This window comes from Camelina sativa, chromosome 16 (genome assembly GCF_000633955.1).
Source record: "Camelina sativa cultivar DH55 chromosome 16, Cs, whole genome shotgun sequence".
Classification (NCBI taxonomy): domain Eukaryota; kingdom Viridiplantae; phylum Streptophyta; class Magnoliopsida; order Brassicales; family Brassicaceae; genus Camelina; species Camelina sativa.
The window spans coordinates 12,388,918-12,407,120 of record NC_025700.1 but is presented as its reverse complement, the minus strand read 5'-3'; the positions used below and the strand labels follow the sequence as shown (position 1 = coordinate 12,407,120).

The 18,203-nt window shown below is 35.4% G+C and overlaps 3 protein-coding genes and 1 pseudogene across 3 annotated transcripts; 1 reads left to right on the top strand and 3 right to left on the bottom strand.

The window, feature by feature from the left end:
• On the top strand, positions 2,138–5,478 carry LOC104750396 (PHD finger protein MALE MEIOCYTE DEATH 1-like). Its single transcript, XM_010472183.1, has 3 exons — positions 2,138–2,432; positions 3,491–3,734; positions 3,825–5,478. The coding sequence occupies exons 1-3, from the start codon at positions 2,138–2,140 to the stop codon at positions 5,392–5,394; spliced, it is 2,109 nt and encodes a 702-aa protein (XP_010470485.1). The 3' UTR covers positions 5,395–5,478.
• LOC104750397 (U-box domain-containing protein 20) lies at positions 5,582–7,058 on the bottom strand. Its single transcript, XM_010472184.2, has one exon. It carries the CDS (start codon positions 7,014–7,016, stop codon positions 5,727–5,729), a length of 1,290 nt encoding a protein of 429 aa, XP_010470486.1. The 5' UTR covers positions 7,017–7,058; the 3' UTR covers positions 5,582–5,726.
• On the bottom strand, positions 8,844–11,302 carry LOC104753601 (annotated as a pseudogene).
• On the bottom strand, positions 14,316–17,691 carry LOC104750395 (receptor protein kinase TMK1-like). The gene is made up of 2 exons (XM_010472182.2): positions 15,208–17,691; positions 14,316–15,108 (listed from the first exon to the last, which is right to left on the bottom strand). The coding sequence occupies exons 1-2, from the start codon at positions 17,495–17,497 to the stop codon at positions 14,576–14,578; spliced, it is 2,823 nt and encodes a 940-aa protein (XP_010470484.1). The 5' UTR covers positions 17,498–17,691; the 3' UTR covers positions 14,316–14,575.

Sequence of the window (18,203 nt, the reverse complement as noted above, 5' to 3'; positions counted from 1 at the left end):
TTATAACATTGTAATAATTTTCCCACTTAAAAACCAAACCAAATTTAGGCTTCCAAACCAAACTGACCAAATGTTAGTTTGGTTCAATTAACCGAACAAATAGATTTTCCAAAATTCGAGATTAAACCTAGCCAAATCCATCGCTTCTCAAGCCTACCCAAGACAACTATGTCGGACCCAGGTTAAAGATTTTAACAGATTATCCACAGTCTTTTATGACACCATGTGTCTATGTAGCAAATACAACCACTGATCTAATGCTAGTCATGAGCTCTTAGTCAAAAAGTAATTTCCTGACCATATGTGGCTAAGTACAGAAATTTTTAAATTTTAACCACAAAATATGTTTTCTTGTAAAGTAATTGTTACATATAGAGATTGTATTTATAAAACTGGTGCTTTCTAGATATAAAGCAATACAAGAAAACCAAAGATATTAAGAAAGACTTATCATCAAGGCTAATTGAGTTTAACACAGTTGAGTTGCCTAAAGTGTTTTTGAGCTGCACGATTTTCCGCTACCGCCGTGTCGACGACCTCTTTGCCTTGTTCGTCAGGAAAGATCGTAAAAAGATGAACGAGAGTGTCCATGATGCAACCAAGAAGAGGAATTTTTGACCAATTGGATGTAACATGATCAGAAGCCTTTGGATGATCCATATCTATTGATCGTTCTCTTAAAAGAATGTAAGAGAGGATGAAGAAAAGTAAAAGTAAAGAGAGGTAGTGGAAGTGGTGTATTTATCTAATCCTAATGGAAAGAGTGACTCAATGTCCACGAACAACAAAAAGTTCTCACGACTTCTTTATTGATTGTAAAAAAGAGAGTTGATCTCAAAGAATCAAATGCCTTGTTCACTTTTTCTACGTGTAAAATTCAAACAAATAAATTTGACATTAGAGACTTTTAGAAACTATTTTAAAATCTATTTAGATTTTTTTTCCTTCTTATAAAACCATTTCACCATTTACGTTGGACCAAAAATTTGATTTCTCATTATAAGTAGTGGCACATAATTATTAGAGTTAATGATATAGTATTATATTAATATGTGTAGATTGATGGTTTTTGTTGATATAAATTTATATGCTTAGTTAGCAAATTGGATATATATGAAATAATTATATATATATATATATATATTCAATTATTATTTCTCTAAAGATGAAATTACCATCTTCTCTGTTAAATATGGTTTATTTTTTTTGAATTTTTAGGAAATTTATATTATTATTTTTAAAGAAGGATCATAAATAATTTATAAAAAATTTATTCATTCCACCCTTTACTTCAATTAATCCTTTAAAAAAAAGAATAAAAAAAAATCTAATACCACTTTCGCAAATAGGTAGTTAATTATATTCTTAGTACTTGTACCTATCTATGTAACTATTAATTACACTATACAAACTATACCAGTACACTTTTTTTATTTTTTGGGGGCAAATTGATACTACATTATACCAGTGAATTTCATACATACATTTTACAAATAAACATTTTTAAACAGATAGTTAAATGAAAGACTCTCAACAAGTTTTACTAGACACAAGTTTTAATAAAAAAACATAGTATTTTGGAGATATGTGTATTTTAATATAAAATAATATTTTTGGAAAATAAATTTTGTATATAGAAAATGAAGTGTTTAAATATTTAACAAGTGTTCTTACTTTTTTGTGGTAATTTATTTAATTATTTTTTTAAATCAGAATTTTTTATGGAAAAAAACTAGATGATTAATTATTTGGAAATAGTTTTATTTTATATAAAATAATATTCTGGATTTTTATAAAAAAGAATTAATGTGTTTATTTTCTGGTTTCGAGTGAGCTGTTGACTTAACAGAGTGAACGGCGGTTTGACTAACAAACACTTGCAGTTACAGAGATGAACGGCTAAGATCAACCAAATCCTCAAACTCAATCTAAAACCGTCAGATCCTAATGGCCATTACGTAAATAACAACCATCCTCAATGGCATTTCTAAAACAACCACTCAGATCACGCTTTGTTTTCAATTTGAGCGGGTAAACTCAGTAACAGAGAGCTCATCTTCTTCCTTCCTTCGTCTCCATCGATCGAATCCTAAAATCCCCCAAAAAACCCTAAAAATTACAGAATCAAAATCGGAAAATGCCAGTACCAATCATCGAAACGTGCCGTAAGAGGAAGAGGAGGCCCAAAGTTTATAGCTCGCAACGGTTCGGCGAAGATGGGGTTCCGATTAATCGGGGCGAAGCTTTTCGCGATCAGATTAGGGTTTTTTTACGGGATTTTGCCGAGGTTGAGGAGTATAGCGTTCTTGGTATGCCTGTTTGGTGTACGCTACTTAGCCATGAGAGTACGAACTCGGTGGTTCCGCTTTACACTGTTGAAGAGGATGTGGCTCGTTCTTCGGAGCCTTACTGCGATCAATGTCGTTGCACAGGTTTGTTTGGATTGATTGATTTTTTTTTGGGTTTGATCGATTTCGTTGGATCAATTTGGTGTTTGATGAGATTTTGTGAATTGGGTTTTTTTGTATATGGATTTGTTTCGGTTAGGTTTTATGATCTGTTGTTGGATTGAGATGTTTGAATATTGGGTTTAGATGATTGTGTGTATCTTAAGGTTTTGTTCTGTTGAATTGAGACTTTTGAGTAATGGGTTTTGATGAGTATGAATCTTTAGATGTTGTTGAACTGAGACTTTTGAGTTTTGAGTAATGGGTTATGATGAGTATGCGTATGTATCTTAAGATGATACCTTTGAGTAATGGGTTTTGACGAGTATGGATCTTAAGATGTTTGGGTTTGATCGATTTGGTTAGATCAATTTGGTGTTTGATGAGATTTTGTGAATTGGGTTTTTGTATATGGATTTGTTTCTGTTAGGTGTTTACGATTTGTTGTTGGATTGAGAATTTTGAGTAATGATTTAGATGATTATGTGTATCTTAAGATGTTGTTCTGTATAATGGTTTCAGATCATGTATGTATCTTAAGATGTTGTTTAACTGAGACTTTTGAGTAATGGGTTTTGATGAGTATGGATCTTAAGATGTTTCTGAATTGTAAATCTGAGTATCAGTTTCATATGAGTGTGTGTTATTGCTAAATGGTAATATTAGATTGTGAATATTGCTAAATGATGATTATGTGTATCTTAAGATGTTTCTGAATCGTGATTCTGAGTATTGGGTTTTATTTAAGTAAGTATTTGAAGATGATGCTAACTCGAGATTCTCAGTATTCTTTTCAGATTAGTAGCTTTATGATGTTGTTAAAATGTATGAGTACGTATCTTTAAGTACGAGTACGTATCTTTAAGATGTTGTTGAATGAGATTCTGTTTGGTTTGAGATAAGTGGAATAACTGGTGAGGATCAATGATCGTACTAGAGAGAAGACGTTTCTGACTTTGACTTTGATTCTGACTTTGCTTAATGAGATTCTGTTCGACTTTGATTTAAGATGTTTCTGACTTTGATTTTGTGTTTTGTTTCAGGGTGGAGCAATCATTTTGTGTCAAAGAGGAAGTATCACTTTATAATTCCAATCGATTCTGAGTGGAATATGCCTTTAGAAGATGATGTTTTTGATCTACAAAGTCATCTTTTACATGGATTGATTCATAGTAATGGCTTTGGTCATTTGATATGCATCAATGGTATGGAAGGGGATTCAAAATACTTGTGCGGAAGAGAGATTGTTGATCTTTGGGACCGGATTTGTAATATCCTTGGAGCAAGGTAATGGATATAACACTAGTATCCTTTTGCGTTTTGTTGGATTTTGCATTTTTATGATTTGGAAATTGATAGAATGTGTTCTTGTTGCAGGATGATAACGGTTGAAGATTTCGCTAAGAAGAGATCTATGGAACTGAGGTTGTTGTATGGTGTTGCTTATGGCCACTCCTGGTTTGGAAGATGGGGATACAAGTTCTCTCGTGGAAGTTATGGTGTGACAAAGAATGATTACGAGAAGGCGATAGAGCTTCTTGGTTCACTTGATCTTAATCAGATTGAGTTTCATTTTGGCGAGTATCAACAATCTAAAGAGATCAAACAGGTTATTCGGTACTATAGAGAAATGAGTGAAGGGCATCTGAAGACGTTCAGAGATCTTTTGCGGTTTATGCTCATCATCAAGTCTCATGCTTCTCCCCAAAAGGTTCTTCCTGCGACTCCTCTCCTGACAGATTCTCCTCAGCAGAAAAGATCAAGTAGGTTGCTTTTAAAGAAAAGTGATATCGCGGATAATGACAAGTCTCCGAAATATAGGAGTTATAGCACTGTTGCTGCAAATTTGGGTAGTAGATGGCCTGTGAGGAGACTAATATTTGCAGCTGAAGTGATAGTAGAGTCACTGAAAGAGATGAAAGCAATGAAGCCCAACGGTATGACTCGGCAAGATGTTAGGGATTCAGCTAGATTGCATATTGGAGATACCGGTCTGCTGGATTATGTGCTGAAGTCGATGCACAATGTGGTCGTTGGGAATGTTTTGGTTCGGCGTTATGTTGATCCCATTACACGTATCCTGCACTATACAATACAGGAGCTTGATGATGCGATGAACGTCATAGAACCGAAGAAAGAAGAAGCTGTTCTGCTAGAGGAGATTACTCCTTTGAGGATTTATACTCCATCAAAACCTGGAGCTGATGTTTATAGAGATCTGTTGTTACTCTACACTGTGTTGTTTACCTATCCAGAATCTGAGCTAGTGAGATCTGCAACTCAAGCAATCCTAGACAGCAAGCACTTCGTAAAGGAGTGGCCTATATGGGACAACAGTGAAACAGTCTTACAATTTGTTTGCCGTATCAATCCAAGTTTGATTGGTTTGAGATCAGAACAGATCACAGAGCTACCTCCAGGTGAATTGGTCACAGTTCCATTACAGGCTACAATCTTTGATCTAAAGCAAGCCATTGAAGAGACGTTCAGAGATACTTACTGCATCTTAGCAAACTTTGTGGTGAGTGAGATTGAAGAAGTTACAGAAGACATGAGTTTGACCGAGTCTTGTTCTGCTTTAACAGTGAGGGGTTATGGGATTGATTTGGAATCGAAACTCAAGTGTCAAGGTGGATGTGATACATGGATGGTGAAATGTATTTGCAGGGCTAGAGATGATGATGGTGAGAGGATGATATCTTGTGATGTTTGTGAGGTATGGCAACATACAAGATGCTGTGGGATTGATGATTCAGATACTTTGCCTCCACTTTTTGTGTGTTCGAACTGCTGTGAAGAGTTTGCAGAGCAACAGAGGAAAGTGGTGCAGCCCAAATATGAGTTTCCGAGTTCAGAGAATATGTTTCTGATAGAATCTGCAGATGACTTCTATGGGGATCAGAGTTGTCTTGGTTTGATTTTCCCTGAAGAAAACTATCTCTTGTAAAGCCATTTTTGGACCAAACTTTGTAGATTACTCAATTTTTTTGGTAAATGAGAGAAACAAAATTGTATATGACACTTGTGTTGTTAGTATAGAGAAGAGAAGTAAAATTGTCTTAGTATTGATATATATCCTCTGATTTACTTCTCTTCTCTATATATATCCTCTGTTTTACTTCTCTTCTCTATAGTTAGGTTGTAAATGAGTTTTGGCTTTGTGGTATACAAGTTGGTTAAAGACTCTGCTATAAGAGAGGGTTTAGAAAACAGAGGAAATTAGAGTTGCAAAAAAAAAAATTGTGTTTCCTCTCTATATACAAATGTATAGTTATTGTATCAAAATGGCTTCTTAACATGCTTAAACTCAATTGAAGAAGAATCAGAACGATCAACGAAACCATTCATCTTCATAACTTTATTCATCATCTTCAACAACTCAGTCACCTTCTCCTTCGTTCCTTCACCACATCCAACTTGTAGCATCACAACAAGCTTCTTGAACGCACCTAATCTTAAAGCTTGTTCAACCTCAGACCCATCTCCACTTTTACAAATCTTCCACATCACTGAAACCAAACACTTCTTCTCAGTGATCTTCAAAATCTTCTTCACCAAAACCGGTATCACCAACTCATTTCTTCTCACTTTCTCTCTTCCTTCGTTAGTTTCGCAAATCGCGTTTAAAACCATCAACGCTTTTTCGCAAACGCTGTTTTCTGAATCAACTAGCATCTCCACCGTTATATTAACAAGATCCAGTGCAAGAAATCTTGAAACGGTTTCTTGATTTGCCAAGATCATGTGGTGGATAGAAACTAAAGAGTTAACGCATATAGTATCGCGATTAATCGATTTCAAGAACGCTTCTTCGACGCCGTTGATCTTTGTTAACGCGTGAACGTGAGCTACGTTAAGCTCAAGAAGCTCCTTTACTAAAAACGCGGCGTTTTGATCGCCATTTCTCAAAAGCTCCACCAACCTAGTAAACGAAGACGTAGAGGTGAGTTTGGATTGACCTTCTGAACCAATGGGAAGCATCCACGTCAGCACAGACACAACCTCCTCCAATAATAGTGTAGAGTTTGCGTTTCCCGAAAACGCGTCGAAACAAACGCAAAGAACTAGCCCAGCGCCGTTTTCCTGAACGCATTTACGGTTCCTCTCGCTCTCTTTTCCCAATCTCTTCAACTTCCCAACCATCTCGCTGCACACGGCATGGTCTCCACGCCGCGTAGCAGCGAGTAACTTCCCACAAATCTCTGTGACTTGATGACTCGTCACGGGTACACGTGGCGTCGGGATTCTCTCAATCCCGCCGCCTAGTGACGACCCGCACCAACCTTGAATCATCCTCCGAATGGTATGATTCGGAATCTGCTCCAAACTTGACAAAACCGTGTTAGTAACGGGACACGTTTGGTACCCGGACTCGAACCACTTCTCGATGTTTTCACGGTCGTAAGTGATCCCTGAAGCAATAATCACCGGATCTTTCATTAGCTCGTAAGAAATCGGACATAGAAACTGCGATGGAATCGTTACTTCATCTTCCTCAGAGCAACTAGTCACCGGTATGATCTCTTTCTTGTTGCCTCCACGACGTCTCACTCTCAATGAAAGTCCCATTCTTTGACTGTTCGCTTTGGTAATGAATTAACAAGTTGAGAGATGAGATTTATATATGTACGTATGTATGAATGCATAAAAACTTAGGGATAATAAATGTTATATATTTAAATTAGTCACTATCATACGCTTCTGGAACGCGAGTTGGGTCAAAGTTAAGTTTTAGGTAAAATGAAAAAAAAAACATCACGGGAAAACGAAATTTGAATAATGGAGATGGTTTATGTCATATTATTCGCTAACTGTTAAAGAATCGGAAAAATTGACCGTTGAATGTTTGAAACAATTTAATGACAAGTGACAACTAATGTAGAAAATATGAAAAAAAAAAAATTGCTGAAACCTATTCGTGGGTTTTGGGTTTTTTTTTTTTTTTTTTTTTTTGTTTGTAACTTGTGAAAAGCCATAAAAATAAAGTATCTTTGACACTAAATTTTAACTAATAGATTTTCTTTAAAGTATTTTTAAAGAAATACTTTTTTATATTGATTTTATTGTGAATTTCGAAAATACTTTCTAAGTTATCCTTAATTTACAAAAATGGAAATTAATCCTACAAAATCTAACTTAACTCATAATATGACTTTTAGTGACAATTTTCAAAAGTTTAAATTATTATTTAAATAATATTAATTCGAACATTCGTGGATTATTACCAATAAGTTTGATATACACTTATAAATATACATAGAATTTTTTTATTGCAAGTTAAATTTGATTTTGTAAGTTTAATATATTTTATTTATAAGTTAAGAATTTCAAGTCGAACCAAAAATCTAAAATTATTCAATAGATTTTTTTTCTTAAACCCATTTATCCAAACCGATCGGATAATATCTGAATCTGAACAGATTATTCATATACCCGAGTCTAGTTGAGAGTAAACATATTTGGCTTTTTTATAGAGATGTGATTTGCGAGAATCTATAGAATATATTTTTTTTTAGATGAATAAGAATAGAGTATTTTCTGTCCCTAAGTCTTATAATATTTTTAAAAATGAAGCAATAATGTGAAATCGGCTAGTTCTAGAGATTGACCAAGTCAGTGGTCAAGAGTCGGTGCATGAAAATACTATCATGCGCATTTGTTCATTACGTTTACGTTCTTACCTGTTTTTGATTATTCTCTCTATAGCTTGAGATTATATCAGTCTGTCCATATCCTTCCCACTACATATAATCTTCTTTTTAAAAAAGAGAAATATAATAATAGTAAGGAACACGGCAACACCTATCTCCAACTCATAAACCCGATCTTGTACTTTCCAGCTAAGTATGTGTTCGACGACGACCAACATCATCTTAACCAAAACCATATAACCCAAACAGCCAAACTGCTTCATTTTTAACAGTTACATCAGTGTGTAAACTGAATATTTTCATTTTGATTGTGCATGGTGGCTAGCGATAATGAAATTTTCTTACGAGACGACGACATAATACCAAAATCTTTCGATTGACAACCTAAATTTTTTATTTTTAATGAAATATTTACAGTTTTAGTAGAGGAAAAAAAAAGAGAGAAAGAAGATGAGGATTCATGCTTTTTTTATTTGACGGACAACTTGGGTTTGGAGCACAGCCGTGCCAAGGTTCAGAAGTATGAGAAGCCAACCAAAAAAAAAATGGCTTGATTTAAATAAAATAAAAACGTCTACAAAAATTAACTACTTCTATCTCATAATAAAACTAATTAAAAAACGAACTAAAACAAAAGTACTAATTCTTAAACATTTGTTTTCCTTTTTTCTCCACGAAATCGTGAACCAAGCTTTCGAAATCAACATCTCTAACCAATTCTCTTTTGATAGATAAAATCGCTAAGTCACTCAATCTTTCTTGAGACATACTCGAACGAAGATATGATTTGATCAACTTCAGCTTTGAAAAACTCCTTTCAGCAGTTGCAACCGAAACTGGGATCGTCAACAATATTCGATAAGCGACGCACGTGTTTGGATAACAATCTTCAACTCTGTTCAAAAAGTCTAATACTTCAATAGGCCTTTTAATCTCTTTTGGTAACGCTTCTCTTAGAACTTTAATTTCATAGAAAATATCATTACCAACAATATCTGACTGATTTTCGTGAGTTAGATTATCTTCAAGATTAGCACAAGAAACCATCAAACTATCATCACTCGCTGATTGCAATTTTTCCAAATCAAACAAAAAACCGAATATTTGTTCGTACCTCTGAAATTGCTCAAATCTGGTCTCAAGTGAGTAAAGAGCTTGATCCATGATTTGGATGAAGTAGTCAATCCTAAAGCTCTCCTCAGGTGATAATGTCACACTTCCCTCGACATTCTCTGATTCTTCACCATAATGTCTTTTTCTTCTAATCACCCGCTTTGCTTTTCTAGGAAATACAAGATCAATCTCCAAAGATTCTGCAATTTCTTTAGCTTCTACTTTTGCTTTCTCAAAGCCTGACTCTCTATATTTTTTAAAATGAGAAACCAGCCCCTTCAGTTGAGAAATAGCTACATCAATGTTCATGTCTTCTGACTGCAAACTCTTGCTCACAATGTTAACAACAGATAAAAGATTATACCAAATAACCATGGAAACTAAGAACTCAAAACTTCCAATTCCATGTGTTTCACTTATTGCAAGACATTCAGCTTCGCTCTGCTCTTTCGGGTCATCACTATTTTCAGCAATGTACACTAACGCATTCATGATTTTAGGAGCCTGAAACCGTATTGCCTTAACACTTTCCACATGGCTCTCCCAGCGAGTGTGTGATAAAGCCTTAAGTGTAAGGCCATCCACGTGATCTTCAAATATTTTCCACCGCTTAACTGAACATGAAAAGAAGTTATAAGTACGCTGAATAATCCCAAAAAATGAGATTGCCTTTGGAGAAATGGTTGCCATATCACAAAGTGCAAGATTCAAACTGTGAAAACTACATGGTGTATAAAACGCCCTGGGATTTATATCAAGAAATCTTTTCTGTACTCCCTTATGCTTTCCCTTCATATTAGAGCCATTGTCATAACCCTGTCCCCTCACATCATCAATTTTTAAATCAAAAGCAGCCAAAACAGCTTGAAGCTCAAGAAAAAGTCCTTCACCAGATGTATCATCAACTTTTAAGAACGTTAAAAAATATTCTTCGATCCTCGTTGAAGTTGTTGAAACATCTACACATCGAATGATGACAGTCATTTGTTCATGATGACTAATATCTGGAGTGCAGTCAAGAATCACAGAGAAGTACTTTGCACTTTGAGTTTTTTTGACAATCATACCTTTGATCTCATTGGCTAACAAAGCTATTAACTCATTCTGAATTCTGTTGCTGAGATAATGACTACGAGATACACCCTCTTTATATCTTCTTAGATGCTCAATCATCACAGGATCAAAATCAGCAATCATCTCTATAAAACTTAAAAAATTCCCACAACCTTCTTCTCCAATTTTCTCGTGGCTTCCCTGAAACGCTAAATTTTGTTTAGCAAGCGTTTTTACCACAGTAATAATCCTAAGCAACACTTGTCTCCAATGAATTTTCTCTTTGTTGAGTTCATCTTGAGCATATTTGTCAATGGTCTGATTCTTCTGCAGCCTGAGATCTAGTTCAGCCCACTGTTTCATACACAAAATGTGTTCACGACTAGATTCATGTTCTTTGAGCCTTCTCATAACATTCCTTCAATCACTAAAGCCCGTAGATGCCAATTGACTATTGTCACTGTGATTGAACAATTTACAACAAAAACAAAAGATCTTGTTCAAAGACTTAGAGTAAACTAGCCAACGTCGATCTTGTTTTGTTCCATCACCCATATCTCTTGTATAATGCAAATGTGAAAAATGTCTCTTAAGACTATCTTTGGGAAAATTATGATCAAGTGGCAGTCTTTTTGATGGACCTTGTACAACCATAAAATCCCTCCACTCATTCCATCCCTTTTTGATGTTTTCCCAATTTCCAGGATCATATATGTCAAAAAATCCACAAGACTCCCTCAGATTATCACTCTTCTGATGTTCATTCTTATTCACATCATCTTCTTCATTCACTGCATTGACATCTTCTGGTTCAACACCTGCTTCTTCTCTTTGATACTCATTTATATTCTCATCCACTCCATCATCTCCAAGAACCACATGTTCTGTATCATTATTTTCTACAAATCCATCAGAAGTTGCAGGTTTTTTGAAGTACCTGAATAAAGCGTTCTCTTGAGATTTTGCTTGGTCATCTTTCATTTTTCTCTTTTTTCTGTTATCAGCTCCACAAGGTTGATCTTTTTTCTTTGAAGACATTGCTCTGCAGACTACAGTAAAGAAAAAGCTTACAATGATTACGCTGCAATTTTATAAAAAACATTTAACCAAAGAAACAAAGTAAAATATAAAACATTGGTGAGGAAACATTGAAGAAAATTTTTGTTACTGTGTTACCTTAGAATCAAGAGATGATGAAGCTTTAACAACGAAAGAGAAAAGAGCTATCAAAACTGAATTGTAAGTTTGTAACCCTAGACCTAGTTGGCTAGTTGTTTGTTAATTAAGGGGAAGGTGCCGTCAAAAAAAAACTTCAGCGTATGTCATATGTGTGTCTAATTCTTCTTAATTTTAACATATTAAGCCCATATTTAAATTAGATTGTAGACGGAGCCCATATTTTGTTTCTAATTTTGTAAGAATCATTCATAAACCCATCTTTTCCTATTTGTATAGTTTTCTTAGGGATAATCTCTATATAACCTTAATGAATATATGCCCCTAATTATTATTTTTTAAGAATTGGATGCCCGAAGCGATCGCTTCTTTTTCTATAACTGGTGCACGGCTCTGGTTTGGAGCAAAAATAAGTTCCTCGTCAATGTTTGTTATTAGATGCGAAATAAATACAGTTCTTTTTTAAGTCTTCGTTTTATTGATACTAGACACTATTTGTTCAAACAATTTTTTTTTTGTTAAGGGTCTTCAATTCTTTGTTTAAATTATAATTTGAGTCCTTTACTACTTTTGCATTTGAAACTTCTTACATGTATGGTTGTGTAAACTCAGTTTAAGGATTTGAATGTCTATCTTTTTCTAAGGGAATTAGTCAATGAGAGAGTTTCTATATTTCATATGGAAATTGTTTTAGAAGGGTTTTTCTCTGTTTATTGAAAACACTGATGCATTTGACTTGCAAGGTTGGAGTGTGACACAATATTGATTCATGCTTTTAAAAAAAAAAAAAAAAGTAAAAATAAGGTTCAAGAGAGTTTCATATTTTTTGTTTTACAACGTTCTATGATGTATCATAAACAAGAGCTTGTTGTCCTTCAGCAGAAGGCTAGATAGCCATATTTGTTATTCAAAAGGATTTGGCATGTAACTATGTTCTGTAAGGACTATCACCACTGGAATCACTGAAAACTCAGTCCAACAAAAAAAGTTGGATCTTAAAGAAATGATCAAGCTCACTGCAGTTTGCTTGCTCACCGTGGTTTCCAATGGTAACAAGGAAAATGTGCTCACCTCATGTGCTCTGCAATGTACGGACGTGACGCCAAACACAGCTCACACTATGGTCCAAACAAGGAACCAATTCTCTGCTCTTACCTCACCAATTTTGTGCAGCTGATGGAGACACTTGACAAACATTTACCTACCTTTGTAATCATTAGGTTATCATGTCTTCTCCTATATAAAAACAAATGATGTAATCTGAACATTTTATCAGTAAAGAAATATCTTTGAGCCACTCTTACTTTGTTTTTAACCTAGAGCTTCTGCTTTTGCTTTCATGTTCATTCCATTGTTCTTCTTCACGCCCTCGACAATATTAGTGAGATCACGTTTTGACTGTGACTTTGTGAGGAGTGGGCTTAATTGTTAGTGAGTTGGGCTTCAATTTTGTAGAGTCCTTTAGTGTTTTCAAATTTCAATTCTTTACGTTCTCAAGTCTTCTCTTTTGGAGTCTCTTATAGTCTACTCTTAATCCATAATTGAGGCTATTTGCAAAATTCACGTAACTAAAAATCACCCACTACGAAGTGAATGGTCAACAGTTTGAAAAAAGTATAAGTGTTCGCACAATTTTATATAAATAAATTTACGATAAAAAAAAAATCTATGATGGAAAAAGTAGAAGAAATCAATCTGTAATCGAATCGAATGTCTAAGTTTTAAAATCATCTATTTCAATCATATATTCGTATTCTAATGTTGGAAAATTTAGTTTTTCAAGATTAATTACGGCATGTACCAGAAAAAATATTTGCTCCTAAGATTTATGTTATGTTTGTTAAAAAATTAAAACTTAATTGCAAAGTGAACATAAATGTTTGTTTGCTTAGTTAAAAAGAATTGTACTTTCTTGTAACATACAGTACTTGTGATTAACACTTCTAAATGTTCTGTTAAGTAGTACTGTAAAGTGTGAACATAATATATCCATCTTTTTTATTATCTTTTTCTTTCTCTTTTGGGCCATAGAAACGCGTTATATGAAAAATGAAAGAAATAAAAATCTCAGTCTTTTCCAATTTTCAGAGCTTAATATATAAGTTTGCTCAAAATCTAAATTTAATTGTATATAGACAAATATATGTTATGTGTTTCTCTTTTGCTTATGAGACACAAAAGTACAAACGTGGGGAAAAAATATCACTATCTCTCTGTTCTATGTGTTGTATTGAATTGTGATTATGTACAACTTTTATTTGATGATAAGAGTAACGATATATACATGATTATGTTAGATCTCCAGCTCTGTTGTTTTATAATCAGTAATTGTTAACAAAACAAAAAATGTAATCCTTAAAATATGATTAGAATAATTGTAGTCCTGACCAAAACTTTGTTTGTTTGTTCGATGTGGTTGAACTGTTTACCAAACCTTTGTCTTAATGATTTTTATTTAACCAAACACACTTTTGTCTTTTTTTTTCTCATTTTTTAACCATATTATATTTCATCTCAAAACCAGATGATACGTTTGAATGTTTGAATATTTGAATATTAGATACAATCTGAAACCTAAAATTATTTATAAACTATAGACATATTTAGTTAGTTAAAATTTGGTTATATTATTTATTTGGTATACTATTACAATATGTTCATAAACCAAAAATCCGAAGAATCGAAAAAACTGAACCGCAATCTGGATACTAAATACTAATTTAAGCTGTTGAAATATATTGTTTACTGAAATTTAAGTATATGTAAAAAAAAACTAAATTCTACAAAAACATTTTGGTTGAGATGAAGTAGACGTCAATTTATAGAGATACTAAAAAAAATGAAGATCCAAACAAAAGAGACAGCCATGTGAAGATGGATCCAATGCCAACCTCTCTACCTCACTGTCATTACCATTTTCCTCAAACTTAATAATTAAGACTTTAAAAGTACACACGTCACCTTTTCTAAATCAAGAAAACAAAAACACCAACAACAAATAATATTAAGAAACTCAAATTAAGCCCTAAATGTTGCTTGCATAACAAGAAACATGAAAGAATTGTGAGAGGAGGAAACACAAATATACAGAAGAAAAAAAAAACAAATCTTGGGTTTGAGGAAATCTCTCATTCATCATCGTCCATCTACTGAAGTGAAAGACTCTGCGAATCCGTAAGGTCTAGTGGGAATACTCATCTGCGTGTTGTCCAAGCTAGGTAAAAGCGATGAAGTCGAAGATTCGAGATCGCTTCTTCCTTCATAAGCTTGCCATTTCTTAAGTGCCTGAGGCAAAGACATGTCGAGATCGATACCGTATATGTCTTCTGCATTCTGATCTGACGGTTTCCATAGCTCGACTAGTGAAGACAGAATGTTGACTGCGTGTCCCATGTCTGGTCTCTGGTAAGGCTCACGGGCGCAGCAATGGCCTGCTAGTTCAGCAACAGTGTGAACGCTGGCTAGGGTTTCTTCGTCAAGGTCTATTGTTGGGTCGATCGCTTTCTTGAATGATGACTCTTTGTTGATGTACATCCGTTTGAACCAGGACACCAAGTGAATGCTCTCTTCTGGTTGCGATTCATCTAGAGACTTTCTACCTGTTATGAGTTCCATAAGAATTACCCCGAAGCTGTACACATCTACCTTCGTGGTCACACGTCCCGTTACTGCAACAAACAAGATCACAATCATCATCAAGAAACAATCTTATACATAATGAAGTAACCTATATATCATCATAAGAAACAATCTGTAAACCAACTAACCTGCATATTCAGGTGCCAAGTAACCAAACGTTCCAGCAATTCTGGTTTCAATCGATCCTTTCCCTTCTGGGGCAAGACGAACAAGTCCAAAGTCTGCAACTTTCGCTCTCATATCATCGCCTAGAAGAATGTTTGAAGGCTTAAGATCTCTGTGAATGAAGCTTTGATGAGCTAATCCATGGAGATACTCCACACCTCTTGCAACATCCAAGGCTAAAGTCAATCTCTGTTTCCACAACAGAGGCTTAAGCCCTTCCTCTGACCATTCAAACAAATGCCTACTCAATGTCCCTTGCGGCATATACTCATACACAAGAAGCTTCTCATTCCCATCCAAACAATAGCCGAGAAGTGTAACCAAATGACGATGCCTCACCTTTGTTAAAACCGCAATCTCTGACTTGAATTCTGCAAAACCTTTACCAGCAATGACTCCATTCTCCATTCTCTTAACTGCTATCTTGGTTCCATCGTGCAATTCACCTTTATACACAACCCCGAAACCTCCTGATCCAAGAATGTTATCTTCACTGAAGTTGTTAGTCACGGAACGAAGCACTTGTATTGAGATCAGCATGTTTCCTGCTTCCACCATTTGGATATTATCTCCTGCCTCACTCGTACCAGGAAGCGTGTAGGTATCACTTATGCCCCCAACGCTTACACTTGAACCCGCAACAGTGATTTTCACACTCTCATTGTCAGAACCTGAATGTCGTGGATGCACCACTACTGCATTTGAGCTCTCACCTCTTGTGTTACGTTTTTGCCTCTTCTTGTACCAGCAGAAAACTAATAAACCGATCAAGAAGATCGATAACAGACCTCCAAGTACTGAACCAACAATGATTCCTATAAAAGTCGAAGACTTCATTCCTATCCTGTCCTTATCACCATCAATTCCTGAACCTGAAGGCGAAGACGAACCAGGAGACGGCAAAGAGCTTTTTGCCTTTCCAATGTCAGGATTACCATTAGTATTCACAACCACATTGCTTCTGAAACCAGGGACCTTCCCAAAAAGCTGGTTAGTCGAAACATCGAGTGTTTTGAGATTAGGTAACGTTGTAAGCTCTTGAGGAATCGTACCCGTAAGGTTATTGATTCCAAGAACGATCCTTTGAAGCGATTTAATGGCTCCAAACTCAGGAGAAATCGTCCCTGTAAGACCCATTTTCTCAAGATTGATAATAGTAATGTTCCCATTGCTACAAGCAATCCCAATCCAGTTGCTGCAAGGATCATTTCCTTTCCAACTCTCAGCAAGCCTCAGCGGATAATGGAATGAACTAGCTATCAAAAGCAAAGACTTCACTCTAGGATCACACAAACCATGACTAGATAAGCAAAAGCTATTGGAATTTATATCCAAATCAACCGAAGCAGAGCTCTTAAACTCAGGAAATGGTCCTTGAAGATGGTTATTAGTCAAGTTCACAACTTTAAGCGACTCAAGACTTAACAAAGACTCAGGAACTGGACCAGTGAACGAGTTATCCCTCAAACTCAAGCTCTCAAGCTCTCTAAGACCCGAAAAGTCCGGTAAAGGACCCGAGAACGCGTTGGAATGAAGCCAAACCTCTTTCAAACCAGTCATGTTCTGAAGAACATCTACTGAGCCAGTTAGTTTCTGACCATTAAGCCACAAAGACTGAACCTGCGAGCCAGCCAAACTCAAAGGCAACTCACCTTCCAAGTTATTGAAAGCCAAATGCAAAATAGACAAACCGGGAAACTCATCCGGTCCGAGAAAACCGGGTAATTTACCGGAGACATGAGCCGAGTTCGCCGAGAAATTCTGAAGAGCCGAAGCGTTTCTCAAACTCTGAGGAATCTCCCAAGACTTGAAAGGGTTGTTATCGATCTCTACAGACTGTAACGAAGTTAAACCTTCAAAGACATCACTAGGGATTGATTCGAAGTTGTTGTTACTAAGCATCAAGACTTGTAACGAAGCTAAACCACTTAAAGAAGGAACAGAGCCAGAGATGTTGTTCCATTGAAGCTCAAGCCTTTCGAGCTCAGATAAGTTACGTAGATCAGGAGAGAGTGTACCTTGAAGACCCGAATGCCCGATTTGGATCCGGGTCACACGTTTTGAACCTGTACAAACGACGTGAGTCCATTTACACGGGTCAGGGTCAGACCAACCGAGAGAAACAGGTGGGTTTAAGCTCTTCTTGAGTGAAAGCATCGCTGAGATGTCTCCATCGGAGTCAGCTTTGGATGAATTGAGAAGAAGAAGGAGAAATAAAATCGAGAAGAGAAGAAAGGTTCGTCTTTTCTTCATAGCTTGAAGAAAACAGAGGAGGTTGAAACAGAGAGATACAGAGAGATGTGTGGGATAAAGGTTGAAGCTTTAGGGTTAGAAGTTGATGGAAGTGGAAATGGGAAGATGGACCATTGAGAGAGAAGGAAGAAGAAAGATTGAAAACTATGAAGCAGAAGCCAAGGAGGCTGCACATGGGATGTCTGCCCCACTAAGCCAATGACAGTTTGGTAACAGATTAGAGATATCAATTTTTTTTTTTGTTTTTCTTACTTTTATTTATTTAGGAGTTTTTGAATTTATTAAATTATTCATAGGATGATGAAGATAACGTTTTTTCAAAAATTCCAATAATATTTTGACTACTTTAGTGTGGGTTGGGTGTGTGTTGTCAAATGCTTCACACAAACGAAATTTACACCACTTTTTAAAATCATATGCACAAAAATAAATCACTGTATTATAGCAAAAGTTTAATTCACAGATTTTTTTCACAAAAATAAAAAAACCATGGTTGTTACTTGTTAGTCAATTATTCTTGTTATTTTATAGTATAAACTAAGTGAACCTTGTAGTAACCTTCAAGCCTCAAGTTGGACTTTAATCAAGAAGTCATTTACCCAAAGAAGTATAATCGTTGTACGAATTACAGAGTCTGAACAGTTTGTTTCCAAATACATAAGTGAGGTACACATTAGTGTCTTCAAAGGATAACATAACAATTATT